Source organism: Carcharhinus amblyrhynchos, unplaced genomic scaffold, assembly GCF_965287045.1.
Source record: "Carcharhinus amblyrhynchos unplaced genomic scaffold, sCarAmb.v2.hapA chromosome_1328, whole genome shotgun sequence".
In the NCBI taxonomy this organism is placed as follows: domain Eukaryota; kingdom Metazoa; phylum Chordata; class Chondrichthyes; order Carcharhiniformes; family Carcharhinidae; genus Carcharhinus; species Carcharhinus amblyrhynchos.
Window position 1 is genome coordinate 1 of NW_027651068.1, and position 16155 is coordinate 16155.

At 55.3% G+C, this 16155-nt stretch overlaps 1 protein-coding gene across 1 annotated transcript; it reads right to left on the minus strand.

Moving 5' to 3' along the window:
- Positions 1-3226: 3226 nt before the first annotated feature.
- pkmyt1 (protein kinase, membrane associated tyrosine/threonine 1) lies at positions 3227-15904 on the minus strand. The gene is made up of 7 exons (XM_080185177.1): positions 15825-15904; positions 10994-11462; positions 7643-8133; positions 5569-5675; positions 4913-5085; positions 3665-3924; positions 3227-3329 (listed from the first exon to the last, which is right to left on the minus strand). The coding sequence occupies exons 2-7, from the start codon at positions 11330-11332 to the stop codon at positions 3227-3229; spliced, it is 1473 nt and encodes a 490-aa protein (XP_080041303.1). The 5' UTR covers positions 11333-11462; positions 15825-15904.
- Between the last annotated feature and the right edge of the window lie 251 nt (positions 15905-16155).

Below are 16155 nucleotides of genomic sequence, written 5' to 3' on the forward strand. Positions count from 1 at the left end.
TTCCAGAACATCGACAAGTTAACATGATGCCAAGAGATGGTCCGATACCCACAAACTGCCCTGAACACCCTGATTAGATTCCAGTCTGTAACTCACTCCCGGGTATCTGTTATTCTGTATATAAACCATCCCGAACCCCTCGATTAGATTCCAGTCTGTAACTCACTCCCGGGTATCTGTTATTCTGTATATAAACCATCCCGAACCCCTCGATTAGATTCCAGTCTGTAACTCACTCCCGGTATCTGTTATTCTGTATATAAACCACCCCGAACGCCTCGATCAGATTCCAGTCTGTAACTCACTCCCGGGGTATCTGTTATTCTATATATAAACCACCCCGAACGCCTCGATCAGATTCCAGTCTGTAACTCACTCCCGGGGAGCTGTTATTCTATATATAAACCATCCCGAACCCCTCGATTAGATTCCAGTCTGTAACTCACTCCCGGGTATCTGTTATTCTGTATATAAACCATCCCGAACCCCTCGATTAGATTCCAGTCTGTAACTCACTCCCGGGTATCTGTTATTCTGTATATAAACCACCCCGAACGCCTCGATCAGATTCCAGTCTGTAACTCACTCCCGGGTATCTGTTATTCTATATATAAACCACCCCGAACGCCTCGATCAGATTCCAGTCTGTAACTCACTCCCGGGGAGCTGTTATTCTATATATAAACCATCCCGAACCCCTCGATTAGATTCCAGTCTGTAACTCACTCCCGGGTATCTGTTATTCTGTATATAAACCACCCCGGACCCCTCGATTAGATTCCAGTCTGTAACTCACTCCCGGGTATCTGTTATTCTGTATATAAACCATCCCGAAACCCTCGATTAGATTCCAGTCTGTAACTCACTCCCGGGTATCTGTTATTCTGTATATAAACCACCCCGACCCCTCGATTAGATTCCAGTCTGTAACTCACTCCCGGGTATCTGTTATTCTATATATAAACCACCCCGAACCCCTCGATTAGATTCCAGTCTGTAACTCACTCCCGGGTATCTGTTATTCTATATATAAACCACCTCGAACCCCTCGATTAGATTCCAGTCTGTAACTCACTCCCGGGTATCTGTTATTCTGTATATAAACCACCCCGAACCCCTCGATTAGATTCCAGTCTGTAACTCACTCCCGGGTATCTGTTATTCTGTATATAAACCACCCCGAACCCCTCGATTAGATTCCAGTCTGTAACTCACTCCCGGGTATCTGTTATTCTATATATAAACCATCCCGAACCCCTCGATTAGATTCCAGTCTGTAACTCACTCCCGGTATCTGTTATTCTATATATAAACCACCCCGAACGCCTCGATCAGATTCCAGTCTGTAACTCACTCCCGGGGGAGCTGTTATTCTATATATAAACCATCCCGAACCCCTCGATTAGATTCCAGTCTGTAACTCACTCCCGGGTATCTGTTATTCTGTATATAAACCACCCCGGACCCCTCGATTAGATTCCAGTCTGTAACTCACTCCCGGGTATCTGTTATTCTGTATATAAACCATCCCGGACCCCTCGATTAGATTCCAGTCTGTAACTCACTCCCGGGTATCTGTTATTCTATATATAAACCACCCCGAACCCCTCGATTAGATTCCAGTCTGTAACTCACTCCCGGGTATCTGTTATTCTATATATAAACACCTCGAACCCTCGATTAGATTCCAGTCTGTAACTCACTCCCGGGTATCTGTTATTCTGTATATAAACCACCCCGAACCCCTCGATTAGATTCCAGTCTGTAACTCACTCCCGGGTATCTGTTATTCTGTATATAAACCACCCCGAACCCCTCGATTAGATTCCAGTCTGTAACTCACTCCCGGGTATCTGTTATTCTGTATATAAACCACCCCGAACCCCTCGATTAGATTCCAGTCTGTAACTCACTCCCGGGTATCTGTTATTCTGTATATAAACCACCCCGAACCCCTCGATCAGATTCCAGTCTGTAACTCACTCCCGGGTATCTGTTATTCTGTATATAAACCACCCCGAACCCCTCGATTAGATTCCAGTCTGTAACTCACTCCCGGGTATCTGTTATTCTATATATAAACCACCCCGAACCCCTCGATTAGATTCCAGTCTGTAACTCACTCCCGGGGAGCTGTTATTCTATATATAAACCACCCCGAACCCCTCGATCAGATTTCAGTCTGTAACTCACTCCCGGGTATCTGTTATTCTCTATATAAACCACCCCGAACCCCTCGATTAGATTCCAGTCTGTAACTCACTCCCGGGTATCTGTTATTCTGTATATAAACCACCCCGAACCCCTCGATTAGATTCCAGTCTGTAACTCACTCCCGGGTATCTGTTATTCTATATATAAACCACCCCGAGCCCCTCGATTAGATTCCAGTCTGTAACTCACTCCCGGGTATCTGTTATTCTATATATAAACCATCCCGAACCCCTCGATTAGATTCCAGTCTGTAACTCACTCCCGGGTATCTGTTATTCTATATATAAACCACCCCGAGCCCCTCGATTAGATTCCAGTCTGTAACTCACTCCCGGGTATCTGTTATTCTATATATAAACCACCCCGAACCGCTCGATTAGATTCCAGTCTGTAACTCACTCCCGGGTATCTGTTATTCTATATATAAACCACCCCGAACCCCTCGATTAGATTCCAGTCTGTAACTCACTCCCGGGTATCTGTTATTCTGTATATAAACCACCCTGAACCCCTCGATTAGATTCCAGTCTGTAACTCACTCCCGGGTATCTGTTATTCTATATATAAACCACCCCGAACCCCTCGATTAGATTCCAGTCTGTAACTCACTCCCGGGTATCTGTTATTCTATATATAAACCACCCCGAACCCCTCGATTAGATTCCAGTCTGTAACTCACTCCCGGGTATCTGTTATTCTATATATAAACCACCCCGAACCCCTCGATTAGATTCCAGTCTGTAACTCACTCCCGGGTATCTGTTATTCTGTATATAAACCACCCCGAACCCCTCGATTAGATTCCAGTCTGTAACTCACTCCCGGGTATCTGTTATTCTGTATATAAACCACCCCGAACCCCTCGATTAGATTCCAGTCTGTAACTCACTCCCGGGTATCTGTTATTCTATATATAAACCACCCCGAACCCCTCGATTAGATTCCAGTCTGTAACTCACTCCCGGGTATCTGTTATTCTATATATAAACCACCCCGAACCCCTCGATTAGATTCACCTTCGCACACTTGCAAATTCCTCTGCGAATGTTTGTCGTGGAGTTGATGTACTCCCCATCGATGGCCTTGATGCAAAGTTCTCAGGTGAGAGAAATGCACTGAAAAGTTAAAATAAAATGAGTAAAGCTCCCTCTACACTGTCCCCCCCATCAAACACTCCCAGGACAGGTACAGCACGGGGTTAGATACAGAGTAAAGCTCCCTCTACACTGTCCCCCCCATCAAACACTCCCAGGACAGGTACAGCACGGGGTTAGATACAGAGTAAAGCTCCCTCTACACTGTCCCCCCATCAAACACTCCCAGGACAGGGACAGCACGGAGTTAGATACTGAGTAAAACTGTCTCGCCATGCGCACTCCCCCTGCTGACTAAGCGCGGCGCCGGGTCAGTCAGAGATCAATTGCGCAGCCTGGGTGATGTGGCGTCGTACCTGTTGGAGAGGAAGGCGGTCTCTCCGGGATCCAGCCCCTCTGACTGAGGCGGGAAGAGGACCTTGGGTGGAATGGGCTGGATTCCCATCTCGAAGACATCCTCCCCGAAGCTGCTGTCCTCCCAGTCACTGTGCAGGCCGCTCTCCTGGAGGGCAGTGGGCAGCGGCGAGGTGGGTGGCGTGCGGACAGGGTGACGGAGGAGCTTGTTCACCGGGCTTCTGACGGTGTGCCACAGGTAGGACAACATGGAGAGGAAGAACTGTGGAGGGAGGGAGAGAGAGAGAGACAGAGAGTCAGTGAGGGTGGGCAGAGGGTAGGCAAGGCAGAGCGAGGGGGAGGACGGAGGGGTGGGAACGGGGGGAAACAGCCGGGGGGGGGGGTGTGGGGACAAGGGGGGAGGGAAACGGGGGAGAGGGGGAGAGATGGGGGGTAAGGGGGGAAGGGGGGAACATTACTTCAGGGCAATCATTGTGGACATTGGTGATAAAACTGGGAGAGGGGAGACACTGACACTGATAGAGACAGAGAGACGGAGAGAGACAGAGGGGGAGACGGAGACAGAGGGGGAGACGGAGACAGAGGGGGAGACGGAGACAGAGGGGGAGACGGAGACAGACAGAGGGGGAGACGGAGAGAGACAGAGGGGGAGACGGAGAGAGACAGAGACGGAGACGGAGAGAGACAGAGACGGAGACGGAGAGAGACAGAGACGGAGACGGAGAGAGAGAGAGACGGAGACGGAGAGAGAGAGAGACGGAGACGGAGAGAGAGAGAGACGGAGACGGAGAGAGAGAGAGACGGAGAGAGAGAGAGACGGAGACGGAGAGAGAGAGAGACGGAGACGGAGAGAGAGAGAGACGGAGACGGAGAGAGAGAGAGACGGAGACGGAGAGAGAGAGAGACGGAGACGGAGAGAGAGAGAGACGGAGAGAGAGAGAGACGGAGACGGAGAGAGAGAGAGACGGAGAGAGAGAGAGACGGAGACGGAGAGAGAGAGAGACGGAGACGGAGAGAGAGAGAGACGGAGACGGAGAGAGAGAGAGACGGAGACGGAGAGAGAGAGAGACGGAGACGGAGAGAGAGAGAGACGGAGACGGAGAGAGAGAGAGACGGAGACGGAGAGAGAGAGAGACGGAGACGGAGAGAGAGAGGGAGACGGAGAGAGAGAGAGAGACGGAGACGGAGAGAGAGAGACGGAGAGAGAGAGAGACAGAGGGAGACAGAGGGTGGTGATGTGTGTCACTCACTCTGTACAGGGCGAGAGCTCGCTTGTAGCTGGCGTGTGCCAGGATTTCGAGTCTCCTCCAGCGCTGAACCCGGCGGAGTGCGGGTAAGGCCAACAGTTTCTCCACCGAGATACGGAGACGGAAATCAGGGTGCAGCATTGCCCTCAGTACCTCCAGCAGAGCGGGAGACAGGCCTGGGGGGGGAGAGGGGAGACAGACAGTCACAGCTGGGGGGAGTCCAGACACCGCACCAAGACCCTCAAGGCCCTTACGTCCCCTCCCCCTCGCGCGCCCCGCCCTCCCTCCCCCCTCGCGCGCCCCGCCCTCCCTCCCCCCTCGGGTGCTCCACCCTCCCACATGGAAAGAGGGGGCGGGGGGTGGTGGGGGAGAGAGGGAGCGGGCCGGTGGGGAGAGAGGGGGCAGGCCTGGGGGGACAGGCCAGAGGGGAGGGGGGAGTGCTGGCCGGGGGGGAGAGGAGGTGGGCTGGGGGACAGACAGTGAGGGAAAGAGCGCGGGAGAGAGAGGGTGAATCAGTGAAATACTTTGTTCCTGAGCCTGTGTCGAAATCTCCATGGGTCTAAATCTGACTCAGACTGGGTTACTGTGGCAGTGCTGTTGGCACCCTGTTATTTCAGGCTGTTAGCTCGGCACCGACCATCACCCCCGTTCCCACCTACCTGAGACAAACTCCTGGGGCAGGTACCCCTGTCGTAGCTTCTGCCAACCTTCCCCACTGCGAGGCAACTCCAAGTTACAACTGATATCCAGTATCGTCATCCCCAAACTGTACAGGAATGAACAGGAAAGCAGATTCCAACATTAAACCAGTCCCAGGACTGTGTATCTAACGCACTGTGACACCCGGTCCCAGAGAGGGGGAAAGGACAGTGTATCTAACGCACTGTGATACCCGGTCCCAGAGTGGGGGGAAAGGACAGTGTATCTAACGCACTGTGACACCCGGTCCCAGAGAGGGGGAAAGGACAGTGTATCTAACGCACTGTGACACCCGGTCCCAGAGAGGGGGAAAGGACAGTGTATCTAACGCACTGTGATACCCGGTCCCAGAGTGGGGGGAAAGGACAGTGTATCTAACGCACTGTGACACCCGGTCCCAGAGAGGGGGAAAGGACAGTGTATCTAACGCACTGTGACACCCGGTCCCAGAGTGGGGGAAAGGACAGTGTATCTAACGCACTGTGACACCCGGTCCCAGAGAGGGGGAAAGGACAGTGTATCTAACGCACTGTGACACCCGGTCCCAGAGTGGGGGAAAGGACAGTGTATCTAACGCACTGTGACACCCGGTCCCAGAGTGGGGGAAAGGACAGTGTATCTAACGCACTGTGACACCCGGTCCCAGAGTGGGGGGAAAGGACAGTGTATCTAACGCACTGTGACACCCGGTCCCAGAGAGGGGGAAAGGACAGTGTATCTAACGCACTGTGACACCCGGTCCCAGAGAGGGGGAAAGGACAGTGTATCTAACGCACTGTGATACCCGGTCCCAGAGTGGGGGGAAAGGACAGTGTATCTAACGCACTGTGACACCCGGTCCCAGAGAGGGGGAAAGGACAGTGTATCTAACGCACTGTGACACCCGGTCCCAGAGTGGGGGAAAGGACAGTGTATCTAACGCACTGTGACACCCGGTCCCAGAGAGGGGGAAAGGACAGTGTATCTAACGCACTGTGACACCCGGTCCCAGAGAGGGGGAAAGGACAGTGTATCTAACGCACTGTGATACCCGGTCCCAGAGAGGGGGAAAGGACAGTGTATCTAACGCACTGTGACCCCCGGTCCCAGAGAGGGGGAAAGGACAGTGTATCTAACGCACTGTGACACCCGGTCCCAAAGTGGGGGAAAGGACAGTGTATCTAACGCACTGTGACCCCCGGTCCCAGAGAGGGGGAAAGGACAGTGTATCTAACGCACTGTGATACCCGGTCCCAGAGAGGGGAAAAGGACAGTGTATCTAACGCACTGTGACACCCGGTCCCAGAGTGGGGGGAAAGAACAGTGTATCTAACGCACTGTGACACCCGGTCCCAGAGAGGGGGAAAGGACAGTGTATCTAACGCACTGTGATACCCGGTCCCAGAGAGGGGGAAAGGACAGTGTATCTAACGCACTGTGACACCCGGTCCCAAAGTGGGGGAAAGGACAGTGTATCTAACGCACTGTGACCCCCGGTCCCAGAGAGGGGGAAAGGACAGTGTATCTAACGCACTGTGATACCCGGTCCCAGAGAGGGGAAAAGGACAGTGTATCTAACGCACTGTGACACCCGGTCCCAGAGTGGGGGAAAGGACAGTGTATCTAACGCACTGTGATACCCGGTCCCAGAGAGGGGAAAGGACAGTGTATCTAACGCACTGTGACACCCGGTCCCAGAGTGGGGGAAAGGACAGTGTATCTAACGCACTGTGACACCCGGTCCCAGAGAGGGGGAAAGGACAGTGTATCTAACGCACTGTGACACCCGGTCCCAGAGAGGGGGAAAGGACAGTGTATCTAACGCACTGTGACACCCGGTCCCAGAGTGGGGGAAAGGACAGTGTATCTAACGCACTGTGACACCCGGTCCCAGAGTGGGGGAAAGGACAGTGTATCTAACGCACTGTGACCCCGGGGGGAGGGGGGAGAGGACAGTGTATCTAACGCACTGTGACCCCGGGGGGAGGGGGGAGAGGACAGTGTATCTAACGCACTGTGACCCCTGGGGGAGGGGGGAGAGGACAGTGTACCTACCTGAAGATATCGGCTGCCTTGCTGTAGATGCCACTCAGCAGTTCGGGGGCCATGTATTTGGGGTCTCCCTCCTGGGCCTCACTGAGGTCGCCCCTCTCCAGCTCCAGCACCAGCCCAAAGTCGCCCAGCTTGCACTGTCCGCCGCCTACCACGAAGGCGTTGGCGGGTTTTACGTCCATGTGCGCCAGGCCCCGATCGTGGAGGTGCTTGAGGGCGGAGGCCAGGTCGGCCAGGAAGGCCCAGACCTGGCGCTCGGGAAGCGGGCAGCGCCCCTCCGCGTACTGCTGCAGGCTGGCATCGCACAGCTCCGTCTGGATGTAGAGCTGGCAGCGCTCCTCCCAGGCCCGCACGAAGCCCACCAGGTTGGCGTGGGCGCCCAGCCTCTCGTGCTTCTGCGCCTCCTCCAGCTTGCGCGAGCGGTCCGACTCGCCCCGGAAGAGGTCCATCGAGCGCTTGACCGCATAGAGACGCCCGTCTTCCCTGCTGCGAACCTGCGGGGGGGACAGGGGTTTCGAGAAAGATGACACAGTGAGGACAAGACAGAGAGAATCTAACCCACTTTCCCCTGGCATTGCACATTTCCCAAAAGCCTCCCCTGCATCACTTTTTCCAAAAGTCTTCTGGAAGTCCATATACTCCGCATCCGCCGCAAGATGCGGACTCAATCTCCTCTCCACTCTCACACGCTGGGCCATAACCAGATTGGGCGAACATGTGGCAAGTAACGTTCGAGCCCGTGTGGGCTAGGCCCCATCGTGGAGGTGCTTGAGGGAGAGGCGGGAGGAAGCAGGAGGGAGGGAGCAAGCGGGAGGGAAGGAGGAGAGAGAGTAACAGTGAGGGAGAATCTACCTAATCTACACATCTTTGGACTGTGGGAAGAAACCGGAGCACCCGGTGGAAACCCACGCAGACACAGGGAGAACGTGCAGTCTCCGCACAGACAGTGACCTGAGCCGGGAATCGAACCCAGGTCCCTGGAGCTGTGAGGCAGCAGTACTAACCCGCTGTACCACCCCAACACTTTTCACTGTATGCTGATACACGGTACAATAATAAATCAAATCCTTTTCCTTCTCCCCTCTGTACACTATGAATGGTAAACTTTGCCTGTATAGCGCGCAAGAAACGATACTTTTCACTGTATCCCAACACACGTCACAATAACAAGTCACGATGTGGAGATGCCAGTGTTGAACTGGGGTAAACACAGTAAGAAATCTCACAACACCAGGTTAAAGTCCAACAGGTTTATTTGGTATTACGAGCTTTCGGAGCGCTGCTCCTTCCTCCGGTGAATGGAGAGATCACAAACAGGGGATATATATTGGTCATGATACAATTACACAATAATGGTTGGAGTGCGAGTCTTTACAGGTAATCAACTCTTAAAGGTGCAGACAATGTGAGTGGAGAGAGGGTTAAGCACAGGGATGTGTATTGTCTCCAGACAGGACAGTTAGTGAGGTTTTGCAAACCCAGTCATGGGGGTTACAGATAGTGTGACATGAACCCAAGGTCCCGGGTGAGACCGTCCTCATGTGTGCGGAACTTGGCTATCAGTCTCTGTTCAGCGACTCTGCGCTGTCGTGTGTCGTGAAGGCCGCTTTGGAGAACGCTCGCCCCAAGATCAGAGGCTGAATGCCCGTGACGGCTGAAGTGTTTGCCAACAGGAAGGGAGCAGTTTTGCCTGGTGATTGTCGAGCGGTGTTCATTCATCCGTTGTCGTAGCGTCTGCATGGTCTCCCCAATGTACCATGCCTCGGGACATCCTTTCTTGCAGCGTATCAGGGAGACAACGTTGGCCGAGTTGCAAGAGTATTTACCATGTACCTGGTGGATGGTATTCTCACGTGTGATGATGGTATCCGTGTCGATGATCCGGCATGTCTTGCAGAGGTTGCTGTGACAGGGTTGTGTGGTGTTGTGGTCACTGTTCTCCTGAAGGCTGGGTAGTTTGCTGCGGACAATGGTCTGTTTGAGGTTGTGCGGTTGTTTGAAGGCAAGAAGTGGGGGTGTGGGGATGGCCCTGGCAAGATGTTCGTCTTCATCAATGACATGTTGAAGACTCCGGAGAAGATGTTGTAGCTTCTCCACTCCAGGGAAGTACTGGATGACGAAGGGTACTCTGTCCTGCCAAAAATCTTACGACCTGTCCTGGCTTGAGACAATTGTTTAACCTGTAAATAACCCTCTCTCCACTCACACTGTCCGTACCTGTAAAGATGTGATTACCTGTAAAGACTCGCAATCCAACCATTACCGTGCAAACGAGTTTGTGTTTTTATCTGCTCTGTTTGTGAAATCCACCTCTCCGTTCACCTGAGGAAGGAGCGACAGTCCAAAAACTCCTGATTCCAAATAAACCTGTTGGACTTTAACCTGGTGATGTGAGATTACTGACAATAATAAATCATATCAAATCTAGCCCCAACCGTATCGAAGGTCAGGGCAAGGGGATCGGCCGCGCTAAATTGTCCCTTAGTGACCAAAGATGTGTAGGTTAGGGTGGATTGGCCGTGCTAAATTGTCCCTTAGTGTCCCAAGATGTGTAGGTTAGGGTGGATTGGCCATGCTAAATTGTCCCTTAGTGTCCAAAGATGTGTAGGTTAGGGTGGATTGGCCATGCTAAATTGTCCCTTAGTGTCCAAAGATGTGTAGGTTAGGGTGGATTGACCATGCTAAATTGCCCCTTAGTGTCCAAAGATGTGTAGGTTAGGTGGATTGGCCATGCTAAATTGTCCCTTAGTGTCCAAAGATGTGTAGGTTAGGGTGGATTGGCCATGCTAAATTGTCCCTTAGTGTCCAAAGATGTGTAGGTTAGGGTGGATTGACCATGCTAAATTGCCCCTTAGTGTCCAAAGATGTGTAGGTTAGGTGGATTGGCCATGCTAAATTGTCCCTTAGTGTCCAAAGATGTGGAGGTTAGGGTGGATTGGCCGTGCTAAATTGTCCCTTAGTGTCCAAAGATGTGTAGGTTAGGGTGGATTGGCCGTGCTAAATTGTCCCTTAGTGTCCAAAGATGTGTAGGTTAGGTGGATTGGCCATGCTAAATTGTCCCCTTAGTGTCCAAAGATGTGTAGGTTAGGGTGGATTGGCCATGCTAAATTGTCCCTTAGTGTCCAAAGATGTGTAGGTTAGGGTGTCTGGGGAACTAGCAGGGTAAATACTTGGGGTTGTGGGGATAGAGGCTGAGTGGGATTGTGATTGGTACAGACTTGATGGGCCGAACGGCCTCCTTCTGCACTGGGGGGGGGGGAGCAGGCGGAACGGGGTTGGGGCAGACGGGAGGGGGAGGGGGCAGGCGGAACGGGGCTGGGGCAGGCGGAACGGGGGGGATGGAGTTACACGTACCTTGAACACCTCCCCGAAGGAGCCGTGGCCCAGCCTGCTGAGGATCTGGAAGCACTGCTCGAAGTACAGGTCCTCCTTCTTCTCGTCGTAGAGGCGGCTGCTGAGGCGCTGGGCGTCCGCCCCCTTCCCCGAGACGCTCTGGGGGCGCGGGTGGCTCCAGGCCTGCCGGCGGCGGGGGTAGACCCGGCTGACGGGCAGGGCCGTCTTGACGGGGGGCCGGGGGGTCAGGCTGTGGAGGGCGCCCCCCCGGCCCCTCCTCTTGAGGGAGAAGGAGCCCTCGGCCTGCTGGAAGAAGGCTGGCGTGGGGATGGGGGTCCTCGCCAGGTGCGTGTCGCCCATGGCGACGTGCGGGGGGGCGGCGGCGGCGGCGGGGGGGTGCAGCGGGGCAGAGAGAACCCCATTACCCCCTGTGGGGCGGAAGCTTGGCTGTCCTCATTTCCGGAGGAGGATTTCCAGTTCTGACAAACACCTGCCAAGAAAAAATGAGACGGGAATAAGTTAGCACTTTATATTTTAAATTAAATCCCTAAGACAGAGGAGCGGAACGAGGCCACTCAGCCCATCTGCTCCCCCATTCTATCACGGCTGATATTTTTCTCCTCCCCTGTTCTCCTGCCCTTTTCCTCCCCGATCCCCTTATTAATCAGGAACCGATCTATCTCTGTCTTAAAGACACTCAGTGACCCCGGCCTCCTCTGGGGCAAAGAGTCCCACACATTCCCCACCCTCTGGGTGAAGAAATCCCTCCCCATCTCTGTTTTAAAGGAGCGTCCCTTTACCCTGAGGTTGTGCCCTCTCTGGTTCCAGTTTTTCCTTCTAGTGGAAACATCCTCTCCCACGTCCACTCTATCCTCGCAGTATCCTGTAAGTTTCAATAAGATCCCCCCCCCCCCCCTTCTAAACTCCCAACGAGTACAGACCCAGAGTCCTCAACCTGTTCCTCACACCACAAGCTCTTCATTCCAGGGATCGTCCTCGTGAACCTCCCTCTGGACCCTTTCCGAGGCCCAGCACGTCCTTCCTTGGATACGGGGCCCCAAAACTGCTCACGGTCCGTTTGTTAATGCACTCCTGTAACGTGCTGTGATCTGTCCCCCTCCCCTGGATGATAACAGTGCAGAAGGAGGCCATTCAGCCCATCGATCACCACAATCCCACCCAGGTCCTATTCTCGTAACCCCGCGCATTTACCCTGCTAATCCCCCCTGATTCGAAGGGGCAATTCGGCACGGCCCAATCCACCTAACCCGCACGTCTTTCAGACTGTGGGAGGAAACCGGAGCACCCGGAGGAAACCCACGCAGACACGGGGATAACATGCAGATTCCAAGAATAGCACCCGGGTCCCTAGCGCTGTGAGACAGCAGTGCTAACCACTGTGCCACTCACAGATCTGTTATAGAAAAGATATTATTAAACTAGAAAGAGTGCAGGAAAAGATTTACTAGGATGCTCCCGGGGACTTGATGGATTGAGTTATAAGGAGAGGCTGGGATAGACTGGGACTTTTTTCTCTGGAGCGTAAGAGGGGTGATCTTATAGAGGTCTATAAAATAATGAGGGGCACAGATCAGCGAGATAGTCAATATCTTTTCCCCAAGGGTAGGGGAGTCTAAAACTAGAGGGCAGAGGTTTAAGGTGAGAGGGGAGAGGGTCCAGAGGGGCAATTTTTTTCACCCAGAGGGTGGTGAGTGTCTGGAACGAGCTGCCAGAGGCAGTAGTAGAGGCAGGTACAATTTTGTCTTTTAAAAAGCGTTTAGACAGTTACATGGGTACGATGGGTATAGAGGGATATGGGGCAAAGGTGGGCAATTGGGATTAGCTTAGGGATTCAGAAAGAAAGGGCGGCATGGACAAGTTGGGCCGAAGGGCCTGTTTCCGTGCTGTAAACCTCTGTGACACTATCTTTTCGCTCATTCATTAGTGGGACATAGCGATGCGTCGTGTTATCGCTGGACTGTTAATCCAGAAACTCAGCTAGCGTTCCAGGAATAGAAGGAAAACTCGGCAAATGCTGGAATCTGAAACAAAAAACAGAAAATGCTGGAACATCTCAGTGGGTCTGACAGCATCTGTGGGGAGAGAATAGAGCCAACGTTTCGAGTCTCGGTGACCCTTTGTCAGAGCTAATGATCTGGGGGACCCCGGGTTCGAATCCCGCCACGGCAGGCGGTGGAATTTGAATTCTATATTTTAAAAAATCTGGAATTAACAATCTACTGACGGTCCCTTGGCGATTGTCGGAAAAACCCATCTGGCTCCCTTTAGAGAGGGAAATCTGCCATCCTTACCCCTGTCTGGCCTACCTGTGACTCACAGCAACATGGTTGACTCTCAACTGCCCTCCAAGGGCAAGTAGGCATGGGTAATAAATACTGGCCATGAGAATGGACATCACTGACTGGGCCAGCATTTATTGCCTTGTTCAATTCCCGGAGTCTGCACATTCTCCCCGTCTCTGCGTGGGTTTCCTCCCACAGGGTTTTAGGTATTCTGGCCGTGCTAAATTAACCCTAGTGTCAGGGGGATTTGCAGGGTAAATAAGTGAGGTTATGAGGATAGGGCCCAGGTGGGATCGTGGTCAGCGTAGACGCGATGGGCTGAATGACCTCCTTCTGCACTAGGGGTCCTAGATTTCATTCTTGGGGCTAAAGGGATTGAGGGATATCGGTGGGGGGGGATATTCTATGAATGGTATGCTTTGTCTGCATCACACGCGAGAAACAATACTTTTCATTGTATCCCGATACACGTGACAACAATAAATCAAATCCTTTTCCTTCTCCCCTCTCTACTCTATGAACAGTATGCTTTGTCGGTATAGCGCGCAAGAAACAATACTTCTAACAATGATAAAAAGAATCAAATTAATCTCCTTCACCATGTGCCCGAACCCGCGTGCTGATCCAGCCTCGTTTAATCACAATTCTAGATAAATTACATCTACCAGGATCCCATAATTGACCCTCCCCCCTCTCCCTTCTTGGTTAGCCGCTCCCCACCCCCTCCCGGAACAAAATCGACCGTTTTGCACACACACAGACACACGCGCATCCACTGTTCCCCGGCTTGCCAGTAAACCTCCAAAGGCACGTTATCCTTATCCCCGCCGGGGTGGCATGGCCGGGAAGATCCCGCGGAGGGGGGAGGGCGGCCGAACCAAAGGGGGATTTTGACATGGGACGCATAGCGGGGCGCGAAGCAGATCTGGGGTGACGGTGGGGCGCAACCGATGCAGTGTAGGGGGAAAGGCGGTGCGGATCGGGGGAGGTGGGGAAGGCGACGCGGATCTGGGAAAGGCGACGCGGATCCGGGGAGGGGGGAGAGGTGGCATGGTTACAGAGAGGGGGGGAGGTGGTGCGGATCCGGGGAGGGGGGGAGGGGGGAGAGGTGGCATGGATCCAGAGAGCGGGGGGAGGTGGTGCGGATCCGGGGAGGGGGTGCAGGGGGAAGGTGACGGGGATCTGGGGAAGGGGGGAGGGTGGAGAGGTGGCATGGATCCAGGGAGAGGGGGGGAAGGTGACGCGGATCTGGGTGGGGGCTCGGGGGGTGGGAGGGCAACACGGATTCGAGGAGAAGAGCGGGGGGGAAGGCAACACGGATCGGGGGGGGGGGCAGCGTAGATCCTGGGAGGAGCGGGGGGGGGGTGGGACATGAGGCGGATTCAAGGGGTGGGGGAGGGAACATGATACAGATCCAGGGGGTGGGGGACACGGCGCGGATCCAGGGGGTGGGGGGCACGGCGCGGATCCAGGGGGTGGGGGGCACGGCGCGGATCCAGGGGTGTGGGGGACACGGTGCGGAACCAGGGGGTGGGGGACACGGCGCGGAACCAGGGGGTGGGGGACACGGCGCGGATCCAGGGGGTGGGGGACACGGCGCGGATCCAGGGGGTGGGGGACACGGCGCGGATCCAGGGGGTGGGGGACACGGCGCGGATCCAGGGGGTGGGGGACACGGCGCGGATCCAGGGGGTGGGGGACACGGCGCGGATCCAGGGGGTGGGGGACACGGCGCGGATCCAGGGGGTGGGGGACACGGCGCGGATCCAGGGGGTGGGGGACACGGCGCGGATCCAGGGGGTGGGGGACACGGCGCGGATCCAGGGGGTGGGGGACACGGCGCGGATCCAGGGGGTGGGGGACACGGCGCGGATCCAGGGGGTGGGGGACACGGCGCGGATCCAGGGGGTGGGGGACACGGCGCGGATCCAGGGGGTGGGGGACACGGCGCGGATCCAGGGGGTGGGGGACACGGCGCGGATCCAGGGGGTGGGGGGCACGGCGCGGATCCAGGGGGTGGGGGGCACGGGGCTGATCCAGGGGGTGGGGGGCACGGTGCGGATCCAGGGGGTGGGGGACACGGTGCGGATCCAGGGGGTGGGGGACACGGCGCGGATCCAGGGGGTGGGGGACACGGCGCGGATCCAGGGGGTGGGGGACACGGCGCGGATCCAGGGGGTGGGGGACACGGGGCTGATCCAGGGTGTGGGGGACACGGTGCGGATCCAGGGGGTGGGGGGGGCACGGCGCAGATCCAGGGGGTGGGGGACACGGTGCGGATCCAGGGGGTGGGGGGGACACGGTGCGGATCCAGGGGGTGGGGGGGGCACGGCGCGGATCCAGGGGGTGGGGGGCATGGTGCAGATCCAGGGGTGTGGGGACACAGTGCGGAACCAGGGGGTGGGGGACACGGCGCGGATCCAGGGGGTGGGGGGGGCATGGCGCGGATCCAGGGGGTGGGGGGCACGGTGCGGATCCAGGGGGTCCACCGAGGGGTCAATGGGGAGAGATTGAGGGGGTTTGTGGGGGAGGGGGGGGTTAATATTTACCTGGCCCTGGAGCAAGTTAACGAAGCTTCCTCACTGAACTCCCCCCACTCTCCGTTTGCAGCCAGCCACCAAACCTCCCCCACTTTCCCCGCCCCAATCTCAATCTCCCGCCTGAATCCTCTCCTTCCTTCCCCACTGCCCACACGCCAGGCTGCCAGCTACCGCCCCGCACCATCATGGCCGCCACCCCATCCCCCTCTCCGATTGGCCAGCGTGCCCCGCATCAAGATGGCAGCCGCCCCACTCCCTCCTCCTGATTGGCCAGGGTGCCCTCCACGCTTCAGGATGGCCGCCGCCCCGCACTAAAAAAAAAATGGCCGCGCCCACATCC

What these genes read in the sequence shown, in the direction of transcription:
- pkmyt1 (XM_080185177.1), bottom strand. Translation starts at nt 11,332, where the DNA reads ATGGGCGACACGCACCTGGCGAGGACCCCCATCCCCACGCCAGCCTTC. An exon ending in AAGGCAGCCGATATCTTCAG is followed by an intron (nt 5,676 to 7,642) that starts GTAGGTACACTG and finishes ATTCCTGTACAG; the next exon opens with TTTGGGGATGACGATACTGG. An exon ending in ACCGCCTTCCTCTCCAACAG is followed by an intron (nt 3,330 to 3,664) that starts GTACGACGCCAC and finishes TTAACTTTTCAG; the next exon opens with TGCATTTCTCTCACCTGAGA.